The 25,560-nt window shown below is 43.5% G+C and overlaps 1 protein-coding gene across 7 annotated transcripts in view; it reads left to right on the forward strand.

Annotated features, from left to right (window-relative positions):
• The first annotated feature begins 539 nt into the window (after positions 1-539).
• Ralgapb (Ral GTPase activating protein non-catalytic subunit beta) overlaps positions 540-25,560 on the forward strand; it is a 116,118-nt gene continuing 91,097 nt past the window's right edge. For 5 of the 7 annotated variants that reach the window (XM_012950722.2, XM_045155847.1, XM_004666683.3 and 2 more), the window contains exons 1-3: positions 540-797; positions 20,336-20,551; positions 23,526-23,728. In XM_012950722.2, coding sequence (XP_012806176.1) covers positions 20,366-20,551; positions 23,526-23,728 — 389 coding nt within the window. In that variant the 5' untranslated portion in view covers positions 540-797; positions 20,336-20,365. Of the gene's footprint in view, positions 798-20,335; positions 20,552-23,525; positions 23,729-25,560 lie in introns of those variants that run through there. The other 2 variants (XM_045155849.1, XM_045155850.1) reach the window with 1 other exon arrangement.

The following is a 25,560-nucleotide window of genomic DNA, read 5'->3' on the forward strand; positions in this document are numbered from 1 at the left end:
TCAAACTCGTATCTCTTGCTGTTGGGTGTCTTATCTCCTCTATCAGGCTCGCATCTTTAATGACAGGCTCTGATTCTGATGTCTCATTCATTCTTTTAACCCACACAGGCCTGGCTAGGGCATTGCTCATAACGCGGTGCTTATTTGATAAGGGGCCGGGCAAAAGCATCACTTCAAAGGGATGTGAGAGAGGCGTAGAGCCTAAAAGCCAGTCAGAATTTTACAGAGAACCCTTCGCACTGAACACAAGCGAAGTCTGGATTGTCGAGATTCACAGCGGCCAGGTTTGACACCCCGGGCGAGCACCACAGCGATGAGGTAACCGCGTCCGTCACTTCACTCCTCCCCTCTCCGCTGGAGCCGGAAAGGGAGGAGGGAACGCGCTTCGCGCGGGCCTCTGGGACGGCTGCGCACGCGCAGCTTCCGGCTCCATGTCTTGGGAGCTATTTGACGCCACACCTCCGGCCCCCCGTCAGAAGTCTCCGAGTGCGGCGCACTGCGCACGCGTAGTGTCCCATATTCGGCTGGGGAATTATTTGACGCCGCCGCCCCTGGCAGTCGGAAGTTGCTTGAGAGGAACCCCAGCCGGCTGGCCGACCGGTCCTTCGTCGTCCCCGGGCACCCGGGGAAGAGTCAACGACGAGTGGACGGACTGACCGCCGGAGGACGGCGGGCCGGGACAGTTGAAGGCACAGGCCCTATGGCGCGGGTCGCGTGAGACGGAAGGCCGAGTGCGGCCGGCCGGCGGCGGCAGTGGCGCCTGCCCCCAGCGATGCGGGTTCCGCCCGTCGCCTCAGGTAACCTGGCGTTCGGGGCCCCCCTTGCCGTGGCCGGACCCTCCCCTTCTGCTCGGCTCTCTTCTCCCGTCCCCGGTGGTCGCGCGACCGCCGAGGCTTGTATTTGGCCCCTGGGTGCTCCCGGGGCCCGGCCTTCGGGAGCGCATCCCCGGATTTTGCAGGGACGCACGGGGCCGCGGGAGCTTGGTGGGTCCGCGGTTCCACGGCTTCGGTCGTCTGGGAGCAGACCTGGTCGATCGGGCCGGGCCAAGCGCTGCCCCTGGCAACTGGGTGAGGAATCGGGGGTAAGGGGCGGGTCTGGAGCGGAGGAGACGGCTCGGTGAAGAATGTGGTCCAGCGGTCCGGGCGGTGGAGTTGCTGGCGCCGGGTGAGGAGGATGGTGACGCTCGCACGGGGGCAGAATGAACGCCGAGAGTAAACAGCCTCGGTCCTTACCGGGGAGCTCGCTTGCTCTATTCGCCAGGCAGCAGCTCCGGCCGGGCGTTCAGTGCGTGTAACTTCATTTAATCTCCCCATTTTACTGACGAGGCAACTGAGGCCCACAGCGGTTAGACAGCTTCCGTGCCCAAGGTCACACAGCTGGTATTGTGAAGCCCAGGCAGTTTGGCTGCAGAATCCTAGGTTCTTAACAGTTAAGCCATTGGCTCTCAAACTTTGCTGCTGCGGGGTACAGTCACTTGAGTGAGCTTGTCAAGATTCCTGATGCCCACGTAGCACCCCAACTCAGTTGTGTCAGAATGCTTAGGGGTGGGTGGAAGCCAGGTATCAGGTCCCCCCCACCACCACCAAGATTCTCTCTTGCTGCAGTTTGGGATCCCGTGAGAGTAAGTAACCCTCCATCCTAAAGGTGTGCCAGTGCTTCTTCACCTTAGGCATGCAGAAGAGATGTCTGGATGCTTGTTAAAGGTGCACGTTCCATAGGGCTGGGGAGATGGCACAGTGGTTAAAGGCACTTGTTTGCCTGCTAAAGCCTGCTGGCGGGGGTTCAGTTCCTCAGAACCGACGTAGAGCCATTTGCACAAAGCTGCACCGGAATCTGGAGGAGCCCTGGTATGCTCATGCTTGTGCTGTTTCTCTCTTGCATGCAAATAAATGAATATATTTACTTTTTTAAAATGTTTTTTTGAGGTAGGGTCTCACTCTAGTTCAGGCTGACCTGGAATTCACTATGTAGTCTCAAGGCGCCCTCGAACTCATGGTGATCCTCCCATCTCTACCTTCCAAGTGCTGGGATTAAACGTCATCACGCCCGGCCTTTTTTTTTTTTTTTTTAAGTAGCGTCTTGCTCTAGCCTAGGCTGACTTGGAATTTGCTATGTAGTCTCAGGGTGCCCTCACAGGAATCCTCCCACCTGTGCCTCCCAAGTGCTGAGATTAAAAGATGTGTGCCATCACTCCTGGCCAATAAATACAATATATATATATTTTAAAAATGCAAGTTCTCTTGGAAGAGATTTATATTCTCTCCTTGCTGTGTAGCTCAGGTTGGCCTGGAACTTTCCGTTCTCTTACCTCAGACTCTTGGGATTACACTTCTATGCCACAACACAAGATATTTTCACTGGGTCCAGGTCCATTGTATTCTTCTAATTGCTGTGTAGCTCAGGTTGTCCCGAAACTGTTCATCCTCCTGTCTCAGATTCCTGAGTGCTGGAATTATACCCATATGCCGCCATAGAGATGTATTCATTAGGTACATTGACTACTGCCCCTTTGATAGGCTGTTAAGGGTAGAAAGTAACTGCATATGAATTCTGAGTCAGCTAGGCCTTTAAAAATGCATACATCTCATGCAAAACTGTTGGCTTGCAGTTTTCCTAAATACACAGTACTCATGGTTATGGTTTCTCTATCCTCTGGGCTTTCTTCCACCTAGGTAGTCCTCAGTGCCTTAACACTCTCCCAAACATACACTTCACTCTTGTATACATATAGCCTTTTATTTTCCCTCCTTCCTTCCCTTCCTTCCTTTTTTTTCTTTCGAGGTAAGGTCTCACTTTAGCTCAGGGTGACCTAGAATTCACTATGTAGTCTCAGGGTGATCCTCCTACCTCTGCCTCCCAAGTGCTGGGATTCAAGGCATGCACCACCACGCCCAACGTGACTGATTTTTTTTTTTTTTAATTGCTTACTTGTTTGAAAGTGAGAGAAAGAGACATTGGGCACACCAGGGCCTCTAGCCACTGAAAATGAACTCCAAATGCATGCCCCACCTTGTGCATTTGGCTTTATGTTGGTACTGGTGAATGGAATCTGGGTCCTTTGGCTTTGCCAGCAAGTGTCTCAACTGCTAAGCCATGTCTCCAGCCCCTGATTGTTTTTTTTTAAATGTTGGGTATATCACAATCAGGCAATAAGTTTTGTAATGGAAGACTTTTCATTGATCTTAGGTCTTTAGATCCCCTCTCATTCAAAGAAGTGGTTTGTTGACATTCACTAAATGCTCTTTGCCAGTACAAGTAGATAGGATTGCTATCAGTCACATTCCATCCTGTGTACTAAGGAGAGATGACATAGGATGTACTGAATGCGGAGGAATTGGCAAACCTGGTATACATTTATTGTAGAATGTCTGAACTGTCATTGCCACACATATTTACCAGTTTAAAGGCAGGCCAATAATTCCAAATGCATTTTTTTCTGCATTACTCTTGAAGCCATTTAAGATTCATAAAAGGCATGTGCACAAGGTGGCACATGTGTCTGGAGTTCAATTGCAGTGGCTGGAGACCTTGGTGTACCAGTTCTTTCTCTTTTGTTCTCTTGCATTTAAAAAAAAAGGGGGCCAATTTGTTGAGCTTATCTAAAAAAAAAGATTCATAAAAGAATAGAGACTAAGTAATGAAGAAAGGTCATCATGCAGAGGTTTTTTATAATTAATTTTTTTTTTTATTAACAACTTCCATGAAGAGGTTTTTTTGTTTTTGATTTTGAGGTAGGGTCTTGCTCTAGCCCATGCTGACCTAGAATTCACTGTGTAGTCTCAAAGTGGATTTGAACTAATGGCAGTCCTCCTACCTCTGCCTCCTGAGTGCTGGGGTTAAAGGTGTATGCCACCACGCCTGTCTGTAGAGGTTTTTTTTTTTTTTTTTGGTTTTCGAGGTAGGGTCTCACTCTGGACCAAGGTGACCTGGAATTCACTATGTAGTCTAAGGGTGGCCTCGAACTCTCAGCAATCCTCCTACCTCTGCCTCCCGAGTGCTGGGATTAAAGGTGAGTGCTACCACGCCTGGCTTGAGTTTTATTTATTTATTTATTTTTTAATTAACAACTTTCATGTGTAGAGGGTTTTTTTTTTTTCAAATTTTTATTAACAACTTCCATGATTATAAAAAATATCCCATGGTAATACCCTCCCTCCCCTAACTTTCCCCTTAGAAACTCCATTCTCCATCATATCCTCTCCACATCTCAATCAGTCTCTTTTATTTTGATGTCATTATCTTTTCCTCCTCTTATGATGGTCTTGTGTAGGTAGTGTCAGGCATCATGGATATCCAGGATATCCAGGCCATTTTGTGTCTTGGGGGAGTACGTTGTAAGGAGTCCTACCCTTCCTTTGGCTCTTACATTCTTTCTGCCACCTCTTCCGCAATAGCCCCTGAACCTTGGAAGGTGTGATAGAGATATTGCAGCACTGAGCACTCCTGTCACTTCTTTCCAGCACCATGATGCCTTCTGAAAATAGAAGATTCTCTACCAAAAGTGAGAGTAGCATTAATATATGGGTATGAACATTAAGAGAAGTGCTTACTGGGCAGTTTGATAGGCATAGTATATACATTTAGCCAGACAGCAGCCGACGTTACACCCCTATGGCTCATGACTACCCCAGTTTGAAGTTTTCAGTATCAGGGATGTATTCTCTCCCATGGAGCGGACCTCCAGTCCAAATTAAAGGGCAATTGGTTTCCACCATGACAGATGTGCCACTATTGCACCCATTGGCTCATTTGGCCTGGCTGGCCAAATACAAGGCTTGCAGTGTCCACTGTTGAGTATCTTCACTGGTGATTTCTCTCTCTCCCATTGAACTGCATGTAGAATGGCTTCTTCCAGCTTTCTGTCAGTTGGTCTACATGGAGGAGGTTCTCAGCTCAGTTCCAGCAGGATTTCTCAGTGGCCTTGTAGCCCAAGTATGTGGAGTCTTCAGCAATAGGGTCTTAACCATCTATTCCTGGTGGGAAACCAAGGGTCTCGGCAATAGCCTATAATGTTTTGGGGGCATCAGGGACCTCCCTGGCCAACAACTCACTGGAAGGTATCCCATCCTTGGCACTGAAAGTTTTCACACGTGCCTCCGTGTGATTAGAATCACTTTCTAATATATACATACATTTTTACTTTTTTATTTGAGAGAGAGCAAAAGAGGGAGAGAGAGAGAGATTGAGATTGAGCATGACACAGTCTCCAGTGATTCTAATCAATTCCATGGGGAATTGATTCTGGGCTGGCAGGCTTTGCAAGCTAATGCCCTTAACTGCCGAGCCATCTCCCTACGGCTCCCTACGGTTTTCATATGATTTATTTATATCCTCTTAGACTTTGATTGTAGAGATTTTTTGAATGATAGCTTTTTTTAAAAAAAATATTTACTGGGCTGGAGAGATGGCTTAGTAGTTAAGCACTTGCCTGTGAATCCTAAGGACCCTGGTTCGAGGCTTGACTCCCCAGGACCCACGTTAGCCAGATGCACAGATGTGCCCACTCTCTCTCTGTCTGCCTCTCGCTCTCAAATAAATTTTTTAAAAAAGTATTTATTTATTTGACAGAGAAAAAGGCGTGGGGGGCGTGGAGGGAGGGTGCACCAGGGCCTCTAGCCACTGCAAACAAACTCCACATGCATGCGCTCCCTTGTGCATCTGGCTAAGGTGGGTTCTGGGGAATCGAAACTGGGTCCTTTGGCTTTGCAGGCAAATGCCTTAACGCTAAGTGATCCCCCCAGCCTGTTTTTGTTTATTTGTTTGTTTGTTTTCTTTCAGCACTGCACATGGAACCCAGGGCTTTGCACATACTAGACAAGTGCACGACCACTCTTTTATATATTTCATTTTGAGAGAAGACAGAATCTCACCCAACTGACTATACTGACCTTGGACTTTCTATAGTTCAGCCAGGCCTTTAGTCTGAGATCCTTCTGCTTTAATCTTTTAAGTTGCTAGAATCACACCAGCACTGATTTTTTTTTTTTTTTTTTTTTTTTGAGGTAGTGTTTCATTCTAGTCCTGGTAGACCTGGAACTCACTCTGTAGTTCTAGACTGGCTTCAAACTCACAGCAATTTTCCTACCTCTGCCTCCTGAATGTTGTGATTAAAGGTGTGTACCATGCCTAGTTGAATATTTTTGTGTGTGTGTGTTTGTGTACAATTAAATGTGGTGAAATATGTAGGCTGATTCAAATTTCATTTTATAAGACACAGTTTTGAAATTTTTTTTTTTTTTTTGGTTTTTCGAGGTAGGGTCTCACTCTGATCCAGGCTGACCTGGAATTAACTCTGTAGTCTCAGGGTGGCCTCGAACTCTCAGCGATCCTCCTACCTCTGCCTCCCGAGTGCTGGGATTAAAGGCATGCGCCACCACGCCCGGCTTGAAAATATTTTTATTGTGCTTGAGAGATGGCTGTTGGGCTGGAGAGATGGCTTAGTGGTTAAAGGTGCTTTCCTGTGAAGCCAAAGGACCCAGGTTTGATTTCCCAAGACCCATGTAACCCAGATGCACAAGGTAGCACAAGCATCTGGAATTTGTTTCCAGTGGCTGTATGCCCTGGCATGCCTATTTTCTTTCTCCCTCCTCTCAAATAAATAAATAAAGATTAAAAAATATATTTTTATTCATTTTTATTTGAGCGAGAGGGAGGGTGGTGGGGTGGGGGAGAAGAATGGGTGTGCCTGGCCCTTCAGCCATCGCAAACGAACTCCAGACACGTGCCTCCGTGTGATTAGAATCACTTTCTAATATATACATACATTTTACTTTTTTATTTGAGAGAGAGCAAAAGAGGGAGAGAGAGAGAGAGATTGAGATTGAGCATGACACAGTCTCCAGTGATTCTAATCAATTCCATGGGGAATTGATTCTGGGCTGGCAGGCTTTGCAAGCTAATGCCCTTAACTGCCGAGCCATCTCCCTAGCGTGTGTGTGTGTGTGTGTGTGTGTGTGTGTGTATTTTGCAGCATAAGGATTGTTACAGGAAGAGTTTTTTGACTCACTTATGTACTGTTTGTTCAGTTTTTTAAAAAATATTTTATTTATTTGCTTATTTGAGAGAGAAAGAGGGAGGGAGGGAGGAAGGGAGAGAGAGAGAAAGAGAGAGAGAGAGAGAATGAGAATGGGTGCTCCAGGTCCTCTAGCCACTGCAAAGGAACTCCAGATGCACGTGCCCCCTTGTGCATCTGGATTATGTGGGTCCTGGAGAATTGAACTGGGATTCTTTGGATTTGCAGGCAAATGTCTTAACCATTAAGCCATCTTTCCAGCCCTGTTCAGTTTTTAAAAAATACTTTTATTTATTTGCAAGCAGACACACACACACACACACACACACACACACACACACACACACAGAGAGAGAATGGGTATGCCAGGGCCTCTAGCTGCTACATACAAATTCCAGATACATGTGCTACATTTATGCATCTGGCTTTACATTGGTATTGGGGAATTGAACCTAGATCATTAGGCTTTGCAGGCAGTGTCTTAAACTGCTGAGTCATCACTCCAGCCCTGCTAGATCAGTTTTTAAGCTGAGGCTAATATAAAAGGCAATGGGAAACTGGGCGTGATGGCATATGCCTTTAATCCTAGCACTCGAGGCAGAGGTATGAGGATCACGGTGGGTTGAAGGCTACCTTGAGACTACGTAGTGAATTTCAATTCAGCCTTGGCCAGAGTGAGACTCTACCTCGACAAACAAAACAAAACAAAAAACAAACAACAATAACAACAAAAAGGTGGTGAGACTACCTGTGTTAAATACTTAAGAAACTTGCCCTTGTTTCTCTGATCAGATATGGATTGGTATCCAGTTCTGGCCTTAGCACATGGAGGAAACTTGATCTTTCTGCTTGAGGTTTATGTCTTTAGTTGTCTTTTACTCTAAGAGTGAAAATTTTCACATTATGCAATGATCAAGAGTGACTGTAGGGCTGGAGAAATGGCTTAGCAGTTAAGGCTCTTTCCTGTGAAACCCAAGTATCCAGGTTCGATTTCCCAGGACCCACATAAGCCAGATGTACAAGGTGTGTATGCTCCTGGAGTTCTTTTGCAGTGTTTGGAGTCTGTGTCACGCTCATTCTCAGTCTCTCTCTCTCTCCCTCTTTTGCTCTCTCTCAGATAAAAAAAGTTAAAAAAAATGCTAGAAAGTGATTCTAATCATGATAACAGCGTCTTGGCATGAATTTTAATTTGAAGTGCATGTCGGTGTTAGCCAAGTGTGTTCCTTGACATGTTCAAAGACCTTTGGGACAGCGTATATGAGTTCTTTTGGTGAAAGATAAAGTTTTAATCTGGGGGGGGGGAATGATGGTTCAGGCTTCAAAGTCCCAGCATTCAGGCCATCTTCCTTTGGACTCAGTGTTCTTTTCCATATTGTGACCCCTTCCTTTATGTTAAATGATGTTCTGTTTGTTGAGAGAAAGAGAAAAAGAATGAATGAGGAATGGGGAAAGTGGTCTGCTATACTTGAGATGTCCAGTTAGAACTACAGTGACTGCTTGGTATGTGAATGTATGTTGCTGCTAAACTGCGGATATGGACAATAAGACCTAGCACTTGTCCTTAAGTTCTGTAGTTAGTTTCATTAAAAAGTAAAGTGTCTTAAGCATCTCTACGATATAAAACTTTCTGTAGAATCTGATTAGTCCAGTGAGGTAACTACTAGCCACATGTGCCTGCTAAGCACTTTAAATAGGCTAGTACAATAAAGGAATTGAATTATTAGTTTAAATGGGATATAGTTACCTGTGCCATAGATATCACACTGAGAAGAGAGGACTAAGGCATAATAAATGACTATGGTGGTATTGGTAGGGGGCAGTCAGGGTGTTCATATTTTCTTTACATGAACTCACAAAATCATCTATCTCCATCTTTGGGGAGAAATGCAGGTTAACCTGTCTTTCTCTCCTGTAGTTCAGGTGCTTGATAGGATCCTTAGCAGTTGCAGTGTTGTTCATAGGTGAGAGCATTCCTTCAGAATGCCAGCTTAATTGTTACTTTGCCTTGTTGGAGTCTTTGGGACTACAGCAGAATTAGGAGCTGTGGCCCTTTTGTCTTTATTAGTCATAAACTTACACGGATTAACTCGAGTGCCTCTGTGCCTTAAACTCCAGGAGCAGCGCTTATATTTGCTCAGCACATTAGCACTCTGTACCCTCTTGTCCCAAGAGAAACGGGCCTTACAGTGTGTACCTGTCCTGAAGTATGTTGACTTAGGCTGCTTTATTTGTTCTTTCTCCAGAGTTACTTAAGACAGGCACTGCAGGTGTTTTTCTTGTTTTACAGATGAAGAAACTGAAAAAGAAATGCAGAGTGACTTGTCCAAGGTCATGTACTGAGGTGTGGAGTCTGAAGTATTAAACTTTTAGGCAAGAGGTAGAGTTTCTTGTCTCAGCTCTCCAGTTACTTGGTGTAACCCAGAGCAAATTATAACTTTACTTTGTTTCCTTATCTGATAGCTAGCAAAGTCTGTTTTATTTAACCTTCCAGGCTAGTTAATTTGCTGCCTCTTACCTGATCATGTTAAATACTGTTGCACAATGATGTCCCTTTGGTTTGTCTTCCTTACTATGAAACTTTGCCATAGCCACCCAGTATGTTCAGTTTAGGTCAGCATACCTAAGTCCCTAGTACAAACGGACACTTACTGGTATCAGTGTTTCTAATTGAAGTATTTTCTTCTTTGTTTTTGGTTTTGGTTTTTTGAGGTGAGGTCTTACTCTAGCTCAGGCTGACCTGGAATTCACTATGTAGTCTCAGGGTGGCCTTGAACTCATGGTGATCCTCCTACCTCTGTCTCCTGAGTGCTGGGATTAGAAGCATGCACCACCATGTCCGGCTAAGTATTTATTTATTTATTTTAACAGAGGAAGGGATTTATTGACGCTTACAGAGTGTGGTGGTTTGATTCAGGTGTCCCCTATAAATTTAGGTGTTCTGAATGCTAGGTTTCCAGCTGATGGAGATTGGGAATTAATACCTCCAGGAGGCTGTATATTGTTGGGGGTGGGCTTATGGGTGTTATAACCAGTTTCCCCTTGCCAGTGTTTGGCACACTCTCCTGTTATCTACCTTATGTGGGCCAGGGGGTGATGTCCATCCATCTTCTGCTCATGCCATCATTTCCCCCTGCCATCGTGGAGCTTCCCCTTGAGCCTGTAAGCCACAATAAACCTCTTTTTTTTTTTCCCCCACAAGATGCTCTTAGTTGGGTGATTTCTACCAGCAATGCAAACCTGACTGCAACACAGATCCAGGGGAAGTTTCATAATGGTAGCAGAAGCTGAAGCAGAGAGAGAAAAAGGCCACCAGTATTTTGTTTTTCTGATATTTTATTTATCTACTGGATAGAGGGAGAAAAAAGCAGATAGAGATAATGGACACTCCAGGGTCTCTAGCCACTGCAAACAAACTGCAGATGTATGCACCACCTTGTGCATCTGGCTTACGTGAAAACTGGGGAATCAAATCTGGGTCCTTAGGCTTCGCAGGCAAGCACCTTAACCGCTAAGCCATCTCTCCAGCCCTGTTTAAATATTTTGATGTGTGTGTAGTATGTGTGGTATATGTGTATGTGTGTCATGTGTACAAATGCATACATCCTGTGTGGAGGCCAGAGGAACAGGTATAGTGGTTTCAGTCGCTGTCTGCCTTATTTCCCAGAGAGCCTCTCACTAAACCTGGAGCTCTCTGTCTTTGGTTAGACTGGCTGGCTGAGGAACCCCACTGAGCTGCTTGTCTTCTCCTCCCAGCACTGTTATAGGCATGTGCAGCCATGCCTGGCTTTTTATGTGGGTGCTGGGGATTGAACTCAGATCCTTACACTTTTCTAACATATGTGCCTCCCTGCTGAGCCGCTTCCTAGCTCTATTTTTCTTGTGTTGTCTTTTTTCTTTTTCTCTTTCTTTTCTTCCTAGGTGGGGTCTGACTCTAGTCCAGGCCGACCTGGAACTTACTTTGTAGCCTCAGGCTGCCTCTAAGTCACAGTAATCCTTCTACCTTAGCCTCTTGAATGCTGTTTTAAAGGTGAACAACACCATGCCTGGCAAGCTAGGGTATTAAGCTGACCTGGAATTCACTATGTAGTCTCAGGGTGGCCTTCAGCTCATGGTGACCCTCCTATGTTTGCCTCCTGAGTGCTGGGATGAAAGGCACATGCCACCATGTCTGGTTCTTTTGGTTTTTCGAGGTAGGGTTTTGCTCTGGCCCAGGCTGACCTGGAACTAACTATGTAGACTCAGGGTGGCCTCAAACTCACAGTGATCCTCCTATCTCTGCCTCCTGAGTGCTGGTTTTAAGGCGTGCGCCACCTTGCCTGTCTAGGTTCTTTTTTTTTTAACTTAGGAAGAGTGTGTGCATGCATGAGCACATCAGTGCCTCTTGCTGCTGCAAACAAACTCCAGATGTGTGTACCACTTTGTGCATCTGGCTTTATGTGGGTACTGGGGAATCGAACCTGGGATGGCAGGCTTTGGTAGCAAGTACCTTTAACCACTGAGACATCTTCCTAGCCCATAGATTTATTGATTTATTTATTTATATGTGCTGTGTAGGTAGGTGGGTATCCCAGGGTCTCCAGCCCCTACAAATAGATGCCAGCACTTGTGCCAGTGTTTGGGGTCCAGCTTTACATGGGTAGTTGGAGAATTGAACCTGGGTTTTGGGTTTATAGGGTTTGCAAACAAGTGCCTTTTACTGCTGAGCTATCTTGTAGCCCCCACTAGTGTTTCTCAATGATATAACTGAAATGTGCATTTATTTCACAAAGTTTTTAAACAAAATTGTGTGTGTGTGTGTGTGTGTGTGTGCGCGTGCGCACACACGTGTGCATATTGAGGCCAGAGGGCAACTTCGGGAATCATCTTCAGGAATACTTCCTTTGTTGAGACTGGGTCTCTCCTGGACTGGAGCTCACCTATTAGGCTAGATTAGCTGGCCAGGGATCTTCCTGTAGCCATCTCTCCAGAACCACACCCAAAATATTACATGGGCACTGGGGATCAAACTCAGGTCCTCGTGCTTGCAAAACAAGCACTTTATTGACTGAGCCAACTCCCAGCCACTTCTCCATCCCTTACATCACAATTTTTATTTTTGAGGTAGGGTCTCACTCTAGCCCAGGCTGACCTGGAATTCACTATGTAGTCTCAGGGTGGTCTCAAACTCAACAGCAATCCTCCTACCTCTACCTCTCGTGCTGGGATAAATGGTGTGCACTACCACGCCTGGGTATTTAACAAATTAAAAAAAAAAAAGCTTGTTTGTAGGGCTGGAGAGATGGCTTAGAGGTTAAGGCATTTGCCTGTGAAACCAAGGGACTCAGATTAAGTTCCCCAAGACCCAAGTAAGCCACATGCACAAGATGGTACATGCATTTGGAGTTTGTTTGTAGTGGCTGAAGGCCCTGGTATCCCATCCTCCCTCCCTCCCTCCCTCTCTCTCTGCCTCTTTCACTCTCTTGCTGAGAGATAAATAAATAGTAGTTTGCTGAGCGTGGTGGCACATGCCTTTAATCTCAGCACTTGGGAGGTAGAGGTAAGAGGATCACCATGAGTTCGAGGCCAGCCTGAGACTACATAGTGAATTCCAGGACAGCCTGGGCTAGAGTGAGACCCTACCTCCAAAAACCAATAAATAAATAAATAAATAAATAAATAAATTGTAGTTTGACCGAAGCTCACAGGATGCTTATTTACTATGATATTATATAATTATATATATAGGTACACACGCATGAATAAAATGATATTTACTATAATGTTCTTTATTATGATATGTGCTTGTGTCTAGATCTAAAGTTTGCAGTAGGTACTCATTGAGTCAGTTGATATTGCTAATATCAAGTTGTGGTCATAGTGTATTTGCCCCTACACTGGTTCTTTTGGTGCCTTGTCATGTACACTAAATTTACATGTTACTCTGTGATACTTACACGCGCTGTGCTTTTAACCAGCATGTAGCCATGTGGTGGCAGAAACCTGTAGAAGGGACACCTAGAAGAGAGTAAATGTGGCTGGGAGTGGTGGCGCACACCTTTAATCCCAGCACTTGGGGAGGCAGAGGTAGGAGGATCACCGTGAGTTCAAGGCCACTCTGAGACTACATAGTGAATTCTAGGTCGGCTTGAGCTAGAGTGAGACCCTATCTCAAAAAACCAAAAAAAGAAAAAAAGAAAAAAGAAAAGAGTAAATGTGGATCTGTAGGGATTGTCATCTTCCCAGGGTGTTTACTTTTGGAGCATTGAAGGATGGAGGTGTTTTTTGGCAGCCACTGAGGGAGGAGATTCATTATCTGACGACAGTGACTTTGGAATATGCTGATGTCCTGTCCCTTTAGCCCATCTTGGACATTTCCAGCAAATTAATACAAATTCATTCTTTTACCATTCTCTGATAAAATGAAACTTTTATTCTGTCTCCTGGTTTTTTTTTCTTTATGCATTGACGCTAGTTGTAATCATAATATATGTTTTCTTCACTTCTGCCTTGTTTAATTTAAGGACCCTTATTCACCACTTTGTTCGTCAGCCTAGCTGGCTGAAGAGCTTTCAAACGATTCTCTCATCAGGCCCTCCCTGATTTTTTATGTGGGTTCTGGGGATCTGAACTCAAGTACTCATCATGGCAAGCACTTTGTGCTGAGCCATCTCCCCAGATCTACTTATGTGATTTAATCTCTACCACACGAGTGAAATAGTGTTCTCGTGTGGTATTCCTTTTTTTCTAGGGGAGAGTGCTGAGACACAGAGGAAGAGTAACTTCCTTATTTGACCTAATTTATAGACGGTAGAGCTCAGATTTGAATTTAAGACAACTAGTTCAAGAGTCTTGGCCCTTAGCCCTGCTTATGTCTGCTTTCAGGCTTCTATGCAATTCAATGGGTTTTTTTTGTTTTGTTTGTTTTTTTGTTTTTGTTTTTCGAGGTAGGGCCTCACTCTAGCTCAGGCTGACCTAGAATTCACTACGTAGTTTCAGGGTGGCCTCGAACTCACGGTGATCCTCCTACCTCTGCCTCCCAAATGCTGGGATTAAAGGCGTGTGCCTCCATACCCAGCTTGCAATTTAGTGTTCAGTGGCTAAGTAATAGTATATAGTGTTAATGTGTTCTAATTGTGAAGTTACTTCATTATTGATGCGTAGTTAAATTATAACCAGGTACTCAGGTTTAATACTGTAGTAAACAGCATTAGTGCATTTTTAAAAAATAATATTTGAGAGGAGAGAAAGAGGCAGAGACAGAGAGGAGAGAGAGAGAGAGAGAGAGAGAGAGAGAGAGAGAGAGAGAGAGAGAGAGGGAGAGGGAGGGAGGGAGAGAATGGACACATCAGGGCCTCTGGCCACTGCAAATAAACTCTAGATGCTTGTGCATCTCATTTACACGGATCACTGAACTCGCCCTGTGTGGTGACATGCACCTGTAATCCCAGCACTTGGGAAGCAGTAGTAGTGAGTTCAAGGCCAGCTTGAAACTACATAGTGAAGTCCCGGTCAGCCTGGACTAGAGTGAGACCCTACCTCAAAAAGAAGAAAAAAATAAAAGATGGAGTGATAGCTTAGCGGTTAAGGCACATGCCTGTGAAGCCTGAGGATCCTGGGTCGATTCTCCAGGTCCCATGTAATCCAGATGCACATGGTGGCACATGCTTCTGGAGTTTCTTTGCAATGGCTAGAGGCCATGGCACACCCATTCTTATACTTTCTCCCTCTCGCTGTCTCAAATAAATAAATAAAAATGAAGTATTTGAAAGAGAGAGAGAGACTCCACAGAAAACTCATTTCTGTGGGTCTGAAAAAAATTTGGATCATCTGTCAACACTGGGTCTCTATTCCTTGGTGGTGACAGCAAGGGCTGAGTAGTAGCTGTGGCCTTTTCAACAGAGCCTGTGCACGCCAGGGTGCCTTTGTCCATCCCTCTGACCACTTTACTTTACCATGCTTGATTCTTACAGCAGTGCCTTCCATCTTCTCAGCTCGAATTCTTGCTAATAGGTTCTTTGTATTCTGAAATTAAAAACAAGTTACTAAAGCTGGAGGGTGGTTAAGGCATCGTTTGCCTGTAAAGCCAAAGGACCCAGGTTCGATTCCCCAGGACCCACGTTAGCCAAGATGCACAAAGGGGCACATGCATCTGGAGTTCGTTTGCAGTGGCTGGAGGCCCTGTCGTGCCCATTCTCTCCCTCTCTCTCTCCCTCTTTCTCTGTCAAATAAATAAATAAAAATACTTTTTAAAAAAGTTATCAAACGGGGCATGGTGGCGCACAGCTCTAATCCCAGCACTTGGGAGGCAGAGGTAGGAGGATCTGCATGGAGTTCGAGGGCACCCTGAGATGGCATAGTGAATTCTAGGTCAGCTTAGGCTAGAGTGAGACCCTACCTCAAAAATAAAATAAAATATAAAAACAAATAAGCAAAAATACTTATTGCTTTCCTAGTATAATAAACATTAATCATTTGAATAAAAATACTATGCACAACTATATAAACAGGTTAAGTAGTAGTCAGAAGCTCATATAGATAGATTGAGAAGGACACCCTAAGATACTTCCTACAGTTGAACTTTTTTTTTTTTTTGTTTTTTTGAGGCAGGGTCCCACTCTGGCTCAGGCTGACCTGGAATTCACTATGTAGTCTCAGGGTGGCCTTGAACTCACGGCGATCCTCCTACCTCTGCCTCCCGAGTGCTGGGATTAAAGGCGTGCGCCACCACGCCCGGCTTCAGTTGAACTTTTGAGGTAGGGCTAAGCAAGCATGTATGTAGTTCTTGTGATTGTGTTGTTGACAGTAGTGTGGCATTAGCAATTGATGCCTCTGGCTATGGTGATAGGACTTTTCTGGAGAGTTCCACAGTCTTGGTATAGTAAGGTCCTAAACATAATTGAGTTCAGTGGTTGATTTTTCAAGGTGGGGTCTCACTCTGGCTCATGCTGACCTGGGATTCACTATGTAGTCTCAGGGTGGCCTCGGACTCTTGGTGATCCTCCTACCTCTGCCTCCTGAGTGCTGGGATTAAAGGCATGTACCACCACGCCCGGCTCAATTTTTATCTGACAGTACAAAATTTTTATTTTTTATTTTTACTTTTTGGTTTTTCAAGGTAGGGTCTCACTACTCTAGCCCAGGCTGACCTGGAATTCACTATAGAGTCTCAGGGTGTCCTCAAACTCACGGCAATCCTCCTACCGCTGCCTCCTGAGTGGCTGGGATTAAAGGTGTGTGCCACCACACCCGGGTCAAAAATTTTTGACATAATTCAGTGGAGTAAATGGAACACCTACTCAATGACCTCTTCATTTTTCTTCTTGGTAAACCTTGACATTCTCAAATATTTATTTAGTATCCACTTACTATAGTTTAGGGACTGACCAAAGATTCAGGAGTTGAGGTTTCCACTCAAGGCTGATGCTCTTGTGGTGCAGAAAGCTGTACATAACTGTTGAATAATTAATTGCATGTAAACCTTATATGAGCAACCGGTGATATATCAGAATTGAGATGAGCTGATTTGATATGTTATGAAAAGTTTTAGCAAAAGTAGGATATTTGAACTGGGCCTTGAAGATGAGTACTTATATCAGGTGGAAAATGACCTTTCAGTTAGTGGGAGTAGCAAGTGTAGTTTTGTAGAGTAGGAAAGAGTTTCTAGTGATTAAGTAATGATGAAAAACCCTTTGTGGCCATGGATTAAGATGTTTGTGGAAAGTGGCAGTAGAAAATTATATTGGCAAACAAAATGGTATGAGCAATTTCAGGGACTGGAGATAATAACCATTGGCATAGGAGTTATATAACATGTACTAAGCCCTGCATTTGATCCCTAGCACTGATTTAAAAGCAAAAAAAAAAAAAAAAAAACCAGATTGCTTTCTAGTAAGATTTTTAAAAAATATGTTTTATTTATTTATTTATTTGAGAGAGGCAGAGAGAAAGAGAGAAAATGGGCACACCAGGGCCTCAGATGAACTCCAGACGCATGTGCCCCTTTGTGCATCTGACTTACATGGGTCCTGGAGAGTCGAACTGGGATCTGTTGGCTTTGCAGGCAAATGCCTTAACCACTAAACCATCTCTCCAGCCCCCTCTATTAAGATTTTATTTAGTGATTTTTTTGAATTGGATAAAATCATAAATTTTCTTTTAATTTCTATTTATTTACAAGCAAAGATAGACAGAATGGGTGTCACGCTAGGGCCTCTAGCTGTTGCAAACAAACTCCCAATGCATGCGCCACTTTGTGCATCTGGCTTTGCATGGGTACTAGGGAATTGAACTTGGATCATTAGGCTTTGCAGGCAAACACCTTAACCTCTAGGGCATCTCTTCATCCCTAAATTTGTAAATTTTATATAAAAGAACAAATGTCTGGAATAGCTAATGAAGTTTTTACAAAGAATATTAAGAGTGGAGGAGGGCTTTCTTTGTAATTTTAAAATATTATGTAAAGCTACTGATAAAGCTGGGTGCGGTGGCACACTCCTTTAATGTCAGCACTCAGGAGGCAGAGGCAGAAGGATTGCTGTGAGTTCGAGGCCGTTCTGAGACTACATAGTGAATTCCAGGTCAGCCTGGACTAGAGTGAAGACCCTACCTTGAAAAACAAAAAACAAAACAAAACAAAAAGCTATTGATTATATCATTGGCATAGTTCAACAAAATAGATTTAATATATGACAAAATTGCTATTTCAGTTTAGTGAGATAAGGGTGTATTTTTTGTACATATTAATAGATTATGTTGGCATACTCAGCTGTTCATCTAGAAGAAAACGAAACTGAATCGTATGTCACTTGTAGAAGTAAATTCCAGATGAATATCAACTTTAAGTGTGAAGAATTAAACACTGTAGGAAAGATGGCTCAGCGGTTGAAAAGTCTCTTGCTTGCAGTCTCCTGGCCCAGGTTCAATTCCCCAGCCTCTACATAAGCTGATGCAAAAAGTGGCACAAGTATCTGGTGTTTGATTGTAGCAGCAAGAGATTGTGGTGCACCCTTACACACATGCACATGTGCAAATACATATATATGTATACTTTTTGGTGGTAGGGTTTCACTCTAGTCCAGGCTAACCTGAAATTCACTGTGTAGTCTCAGGCTGGCCTCAAACTCAGAACTCAGGGTGATTCTCCTACCTCTGCCTCCTGAGTGCTGGGATTAAAGGTGTGCACCACCATGTCTGGCTCATAAATTTAAAAAGACTTAAGTGCCATTTCGGTTACAGGAAAACATGCTCATACTACACATGCTCATAAATCTCCCTTAGCATCTTAGGCTGGTCTATTCTCCTATTTGTTATCCTGCCTTGAGACTGTTTAAGAGGGAGTTCCTTCTCCAGTGGGTGGTGTCAGATCATATCCTTCCATTTTCGTACAATAGCCTCCTTCTTCATCTTTGCTTCAGGGTTTCTGATTGCTGTTTCTTTTCTTTCCAGCATTGAGGATTGGGACGTAGAGCCTCAAGTAGACTAGACAAGCACTCTAGCAGTAACTTCTGTCTCCAGGACCATTCCCCTTCTTAATCACTTAAAAAAATACATTGAGTGCTAGAGAGATGACTTAGTGGTTAAGGAGCTTGCCTGCAAAGCCTAAGGACCCATGTTCAATTCTCCAAATCCTATGTTAGCCAGATGCACAAAGATGAGGGAAGCACAGGATTGCACATGCCCACTAGGTGGCACAAGCACCTGGAGTTTGACTACAGTGACTGAGGCCCTGCGAACCAATTCTCTCTCTAAAATTAAAATAAAATATTGAGGTAGTGTCTTGCTATGTTGCTTAGTTTGGCCTTGAATTCATTCTGAAGCAGAGGTTTGGGGAGGTGCTCAGCTCCCTCTCATGGTCTGCCTTCTCATCTAATCTCCCGAGGGACCATTTTAGATAGTCTAAAATATTTAACTTTTTCTTTTTTTTCATTAAGTGATATTTTTCAGAATCTGTGTGTGCAAGCTATTTTTTTAAATATTTTTATTTATTTATTTGAGAGTGACAGACACAGAGAGAAAGACAGATAGAGGGAGAGAGAGAGAATGGGCGCGCCAGGGCTTCCAGCCTCTGCAAACGAACTCCAGACGCATGCGCCCCCCTGTGCATCTGGCTAACGTGGGACCTGGGGAACCGAGCCTCGAACCGGGGTCCTTAGGCTTCACAGGCAAGCGCTTAACCGCTAAGCCATCTCTCCAGCCCCTGTGCAAGCTATTTTTATCATGTCACATAAGTAAATCTTTTTTTAAGATTTATTTTTATTTATTTATTTATTAGAGATGAGGAAGAAAGAGAACTCCAGACGCATGTGCCACCTTGTGCATCTGGCTTACGTGGAACCTGGAGAATTGAACCAGGGTCCTTAGGCTTCACAGGCATCCATCTTAACTGCTAAGCCATGTCTCCAGCCCTCTTTTTTTAAAATTAATTTTTGCTTTTGCTTGTGTGTGTATGTGTTGGGGGCTGTATGCATGTGTATGTGCCCATGCAACATTCTGCTTATACTTGCCTGCGGCAGCATTTGCTAGCCTGTGTTGGTCAGAACAAACATTGGTTGTCTTGCTCTATCACTTTTCTGCCTGTTCTTATATAAGTTGGAGTCTGCTGCCACTTTTTTAAAAAAAAATTTTTTTGTTTATTATTATTTATATATTTGAGAGTGACAGACAGACAAAGAGGCAGAGAGAGAGAGAGAGAGAGAGAGAATGGGTGCGCCAGGGCCTCCAGCCACTGCAGACGAATTCCAGATGCGTGCGCCCCCTTGTGCATCTGGCTGACGTGGGTCCTGGGGAAGCGAGCCTCGAACCGGGGTCCTTAGGCTTCACAGGCAAGCGCTTAACTGCTAAACCATTTCTCCAGCCCTCTGCTGCCACTTTTTTTTGTTCGCTTATATCTATTTATTTGAGAGTGACAGAGAAGGGGGGGTAGAGAGAAAATGAATGAATGGGCATGTCAGGTCCTCCAGCCATTGCAAACGAACTCTAGATGCATGTGCCACCTTGTGCATCTGGCTTATGTGGGTCCTGGGGAATTGAGCCTTGAACCAGGGTCCTTAGGCTTCACAGGCAAGTGCTTAACCACTAAGTCTTCTCTCCAACCCTTTTATTATTATTATTATTATTTTTTGCAAGCTCAAGTAATTCTTGGATCTCTAGTCCCCCATGTGACTAAAATTACAGACTTGCATGACCTATATGGGTCCTGAGGTTCAAACTTGAGTGGTTTCTTGACTTTCCCATCCCCTCATGCTTGCACAGGAATTGCTCACCACTTGAGCCATCTCTCCGGTATTTAAAAAAATTAATTTGTACTGGCATAATTTGATATATATGTCTGTTTTGTCTTTTCAGGTGCCATTTGGATAGTACTTTAGCAGCACAATGTATTCTGAGTGGCGGTCACTGCATTTGGTGATTCAGAATGATCAAGGCCATACCAGTGTGCTGCACAGCTATCCAGAGAGTGTGGGGCGAGAGGTGGCAAATGCAGTGGTCCGTCCTCTTGGACAGGTGTTAGGTACTCCTTCAGTGGCTGGTAGTGAGAGTTTATTAAAAACTGACAAAGAAGTAAGTGTTTCTTCTTTTCATTCTGTTACGTGAAAGTATAAATTCTTTACTAAAGAATTTATTTAATGTTGACTTTTTTTTTGTGGCAAGCCCAACAGACTGGCTCTTTTTTTTAATGGGAGGGTGGGGAGAATTGGTGTGCCAGGGCCTCCAGCCACTGCAGTTGAATTCCAGATGTGTTCACCCCCTTGTGCACAATGTGTGACCGTGTGTGCTTCTGTCACCTTGTGTGTCTGACTTATGTGGGACCTGGAGAGTCCAACATGGGTCCTTAGACTCACAGGCAAGTGCCTTAACTGCTAAGCCATCTCTCCAGCCCAACTAATTAGATTTCTGTCCAATGTAGTGAGACTTCTCACTTTTGATCTCACTTGGCTGGGGGATTGAGTTTGAGCTCTCTTATTTCCCTATCTCTGACCCCACCGGTTTCTGGCAGGGCAGAGAAAGCCCTTATGACTGTGAGTCTGGCCAGTTGGAATTAAGATTGTGCTTGTTGATCTTAAAGTTAAAGGGCTCATGGAATAACTTGCTTTGGGCCTGGAGAGCTAGATGGCTCAGTGGTTTAAGGGGCTTGCTTTCAAATCCTGATGGCACAAGTTCATTTCCCCAGTACCCATGTAGAGCCAGATGTACAAAGTGGTACCTGTGCCTAGAGTTCCTAAGCAGTGGCAAGAGTCCCTGTTATGCTCACTTTCTCTCTTTCTTCCCCCTTCTCTTTGCTTGCAAATAAATAATGAATAATCAAAAAATTTTTTAAAGTTTACGTTGGAGATGGTTTTCTGCCTTTTTTTTTTTTTTTTTTTTTTTTTTTTTTTTGTACCTGAGGTAAGGTCTCATTCTAGCCCTTGCTGACCTAGAATTCACTGTGTAGTTTCAGGGTGGCCTTGAACTCACAGCGATCCTTCTACCTCTGCCTCCCTAGTGCTAGGAGTAAAGGCGTGTGCAACCATACCCGGGTCAGTTTTCTGTTTTTGAGTTCAGAGCACTGGGCTAAAGTTAAGGGATGCTGAGGATGGGGTGATTCTATAGTTTGTTGGTTATAAGGTTTGCTAAGATACGAGATTAGAACTTTGTCTCTTCTGTTTAAAGAAGTGCAAGCAGGCACCTTGAAACCTTTGTCCTGTTATTCTCTTATATGGTATTTTGGCCATTCATAAATCTAGCCATTTTATTATCCTATGAGCCATCTGGCTTTATCTTGTCTATGAGGATAGCCTACCTCTGATGAAATTCCTCATTAAGGCTAAGATACACTTATACCAGAGAAATTAATGGAGAGAATAGCTTCAAACTTCCAATTGGATGACCAAGTTCAAGTTTTCATTGCTATGATTTATAAACCAGTGATAGGCTGAAGTGTTTATCTAAACTTGCTAAATTTCTGTTTTCTTATATATAAAGTAAGGGCAGTTTGCCCTCTCACACCAGGTTGTTCTGATGGTAATACTTTTGAAATTGCTTCATAAATTACAAGGACTATACAGTTTTCAGCTCTTTTCATAGTAATTCCATTAGTAAAGAAAGAAACTTTACCTGGCATGAGTTGATCCTTTTTAAAAAATATTTTCTTTTTATTTATTTATTTACTTGACAGAGAAAAAGAGGCAGAGAGAGAGGGAATAGGTGCACCAGGGCCTCCAGTTGCTGTATATGAAGTCCAGACACAGGTGCTACCTTGTGCATCTGGCTTATGTGGGTCCTGGGGAATCAAACCTGGGTCCTTTGGCTTTGCAGGCAAGTGCCTTAACTGCTAAGCCATCTTTCCAGCCCATGACTTGATCTTTTTGAGCAGGCTGGTTCACACTGATCATACATTCCTTTTTTTTTTTTTTGGTATTTTTTTTGAGGTATGATCTTGCTGTAGCTCAGACTGGCCTTGAACTCACAGCAGTCCTTCTATCTTGGCCTGCCAAGTGCTGGGATTAAGGTGTGAGCCACCACACCTGACCATACATCCCTTTTGTAATAAGTGTTCATTGAACTTTTGATTCATTATCTCATATGCAAAAAATAGATTAAAAAATCTGAACTTTTATTTTTGTATTTTCAGTACCTACAGAAATTTGAAAGGACTGTTCAAGTGAACAATAGTGATGTCAAAAGGAAAAAAGAGAATGGGAATATAGTTCAGTGATAAGTGCTTGTTTAACATTCATGAGTCCCTGGGGGTTCAGTTTCTAGTATCTCAAAACAAAACACAAAAGGGTGATCTGGAGAGATGGCTTAGTGGTTAAGGCACTTGCCTGCAAAGCCTAAGGACCCATATTTGACTCTCCAGGTCCCACATAAGCCAGACACACAGTGACAAAGGGAGTGCACATGGCTGGAGGCCCTGGCATACCAATTCAATTCTCTTTCTCTCTCTCCCCTCACTTTCTCTCGCATAAAACAAAACAACAAAACACAAAATAGTAATAGCAAGCGTAGGTTTAATATATAAAAATAAATAAATTAGGGCTAGGGAAATACTTTAGTGGGTAAAGTACTTGCTTTTCAAGCAGGAAGATTGGAGTTCAGATCCCAACACCCATGTTAATGGTAGGTGGGTGAGACAGCTGCTTGTAATCCCAGCATATGGGAAGCAGAGAAAAAGAATTCTTGGGACAAGCTGGCTGGCCATACTGGCTGAACTTGAGCTCTGTCTCAAGTGAAAGACCCTGCCTCAGAAAACAAAGGAGACAGTTGAGGAAGACAACCAGTGTTAACCTCTGGCCTCCAGATGCATACACATGTGTACTCATACCCACACACAAGAAAGTAATTTATTTTATTTTGAAATCCTTTGCTTGGGGACTATTACATGCATATGTTTTATCCATGAGAAGTGCAGAGCTAGAACAGATCTGTGTATGTTGAGAAGAATATACTGTCAATTTAGAGGATTTGGCACTGAAAAACAGTTACTTGAAATTAGTCTAGTAAGCTACAGATAAGGATCTATGATAATTATGTATGGATACTTTCTTTTGTTTAGGTAAAATGGACCATGGAAGTAATTTGCTATGGACTGACCCTTCCATTGGATGGAGAAACTGTGAAATATTGTGTTGATGTGTATACAGATTGGATTATGGCTTTGGTGATGCAGAAAGATTCTATTCCATTGCCAATTATTAAAGAGCCTAATCTATATGTTCAAAGTATACTAAAACACCTGCAAAATCTTTTTGTACCAAGGTAAGTTGTACCTGTTTACCTGCTATTATCAGGATCATAATAGAATATTCACAAATGTTACTTTATTAAACACATAGGAATTGGTTTTACTGTTTGTCCTTTGAACAGTGTTTTCAGTTAATTAAAGATTATATTGATAGGGCTGGAGAGATGGCTTAGCAGTTAAGGTGCTTGCCTACAAAACCAAAGAAACCAGGTTTGAATCCCCAGAACCCACATAAACCAGATGCATGAGGTGGCACATGCGTCTGGAGTTTGTTTGCAGTAGCCAAAGGCACTGGCACACCCATTCTCTCTCTGCCCCTCTCAAATAAATAAAAATAAAAGAAAATTTCTTTAAAACAATTTTACTTATTTATTTGAGAGGGGGGGAGAAGAGAGAGAGAGGTGTGTGTGTGTGTGCGCTAGGGCCTCCAACCACTGCAGACGAACTCCAGATGCATGCTCCCTCTTGTGCATCTGGCTTACTTGGGTCCTGGAGAAACAAACGGGGATTCTTTGGTTTTGCAGGCAAATGCCTTAACCGTTAAGCCATCTCTCCAGCCCTTCCAGGGCCTTTTAAGATTTTATTTTCAAAACAGAATCTCATTATATAGCCCAGGTTGACCGTGAGTTTGCTGTATAGCCCACTCTGCCCTCAACCTCATGATTCTCCTGCCTCAGCCTTTCAAGTGCTAGGATTACAGGTGTGTAGCACCATACTTGGTCTTACCAAAACTTTTTGGTAAGCATGTCTTCAGTTTACAGAATTTATTTTACTCCCTAAAAAAAAAATATTTATTTACTTATTTACTTACGTATTTGCAAACAGAGATTGTGGGCGGGGTGGGGTGGAATGGGCACACCAGGGCCTCTAGCTGCTGCAAAAAAAATTCTAGGTGCACATACCACTTTGTGCATCTGGTTTTACATGGGTACTGGGTAACTGAACCCAGGCCATCAGGCTTTGCAAGCAAGCTCTGTAACCACTGAGGCATCTCTCCAGCCCTTGACTTTGTTTTCTTTTATTTTTACGTATTTGTTTAAGAGAGAGAGAAAGGGCCATGCCAGGACCTCTAGCTACTGCAAACTAAAACTAAAAGCTAGACTCATGTACCACCATGTGCATCTGGTTTACATGGGTATTGGGGGATCAAACCTGGGTCCCTTGGCTTTGCAGGCAAGCCCCTTAACTGCTAAGCCATCTCTCTAGCCCTTGACTTTGTTTTTGAGATGTGTAGCTGTTGTATATTAAAATATGTTGGTATATTTCCCTTCTGGTAAAATCATTTTTCATCCACCTGTGGTGGTGCATGCCTTTAATCCTAGCACTAGGGAGGCAGAGGTAGGAGGATCACTGTGAGTTGGAGACCACCCTGGAACTATGTGGTGAATTCTAGGTCAGTGTGTGCTAGAGTGATATCCTACCTTGAAAAAAATTTTTTTTTCATTTATCATTATTCTTGTTATTACTTAAGCTAAAGGCAGTTAATCCTGCCTAAAAATGATCCTATGGGAGAATGAAAGCATGTAAATAAGTAAACTCAGGCCAGATATGATGGTACATTCCTGTATTTCCAACACTTGCAAGGGAGAGGCAAGAGGATCAGGAATTCAAGACCAGAGACCAGCCTCAGCTATGTAGTGAATTCAGGTTCAGTCTAGGTTACATGAGACCCTATCCCAAAATAAAACCAGAAATAAGAGAGAGAAAGAGGTGAACTTGAATTTACAGGCAAGTTTATATTGGGTCAAAAGATAACTCATGAAAGTTTGTTACTAATATTTTCCTATCTTCTAAGACAAATGCCTTACATTTATTAAGTAACTTTTTACTTGTAGTTTTTCTTTTT

The sequence above is a fragment of the Jaculus jaculus genome, chromosome 8 (genome assembly GCF_020740685.1).
Source record: "Jaculus jaculus isolate mJacJac1 chromosome 8, mJacJac1.mat.Y.cur, whole genome shotgun sequence".
NCBI classification, from domain to species: domain Eukaryota; kingdom Metazoa; phylum Chordata; class Mammalia; order Rodentia; family Dipodidae; genus Jaculus; species Jaculus jaculus.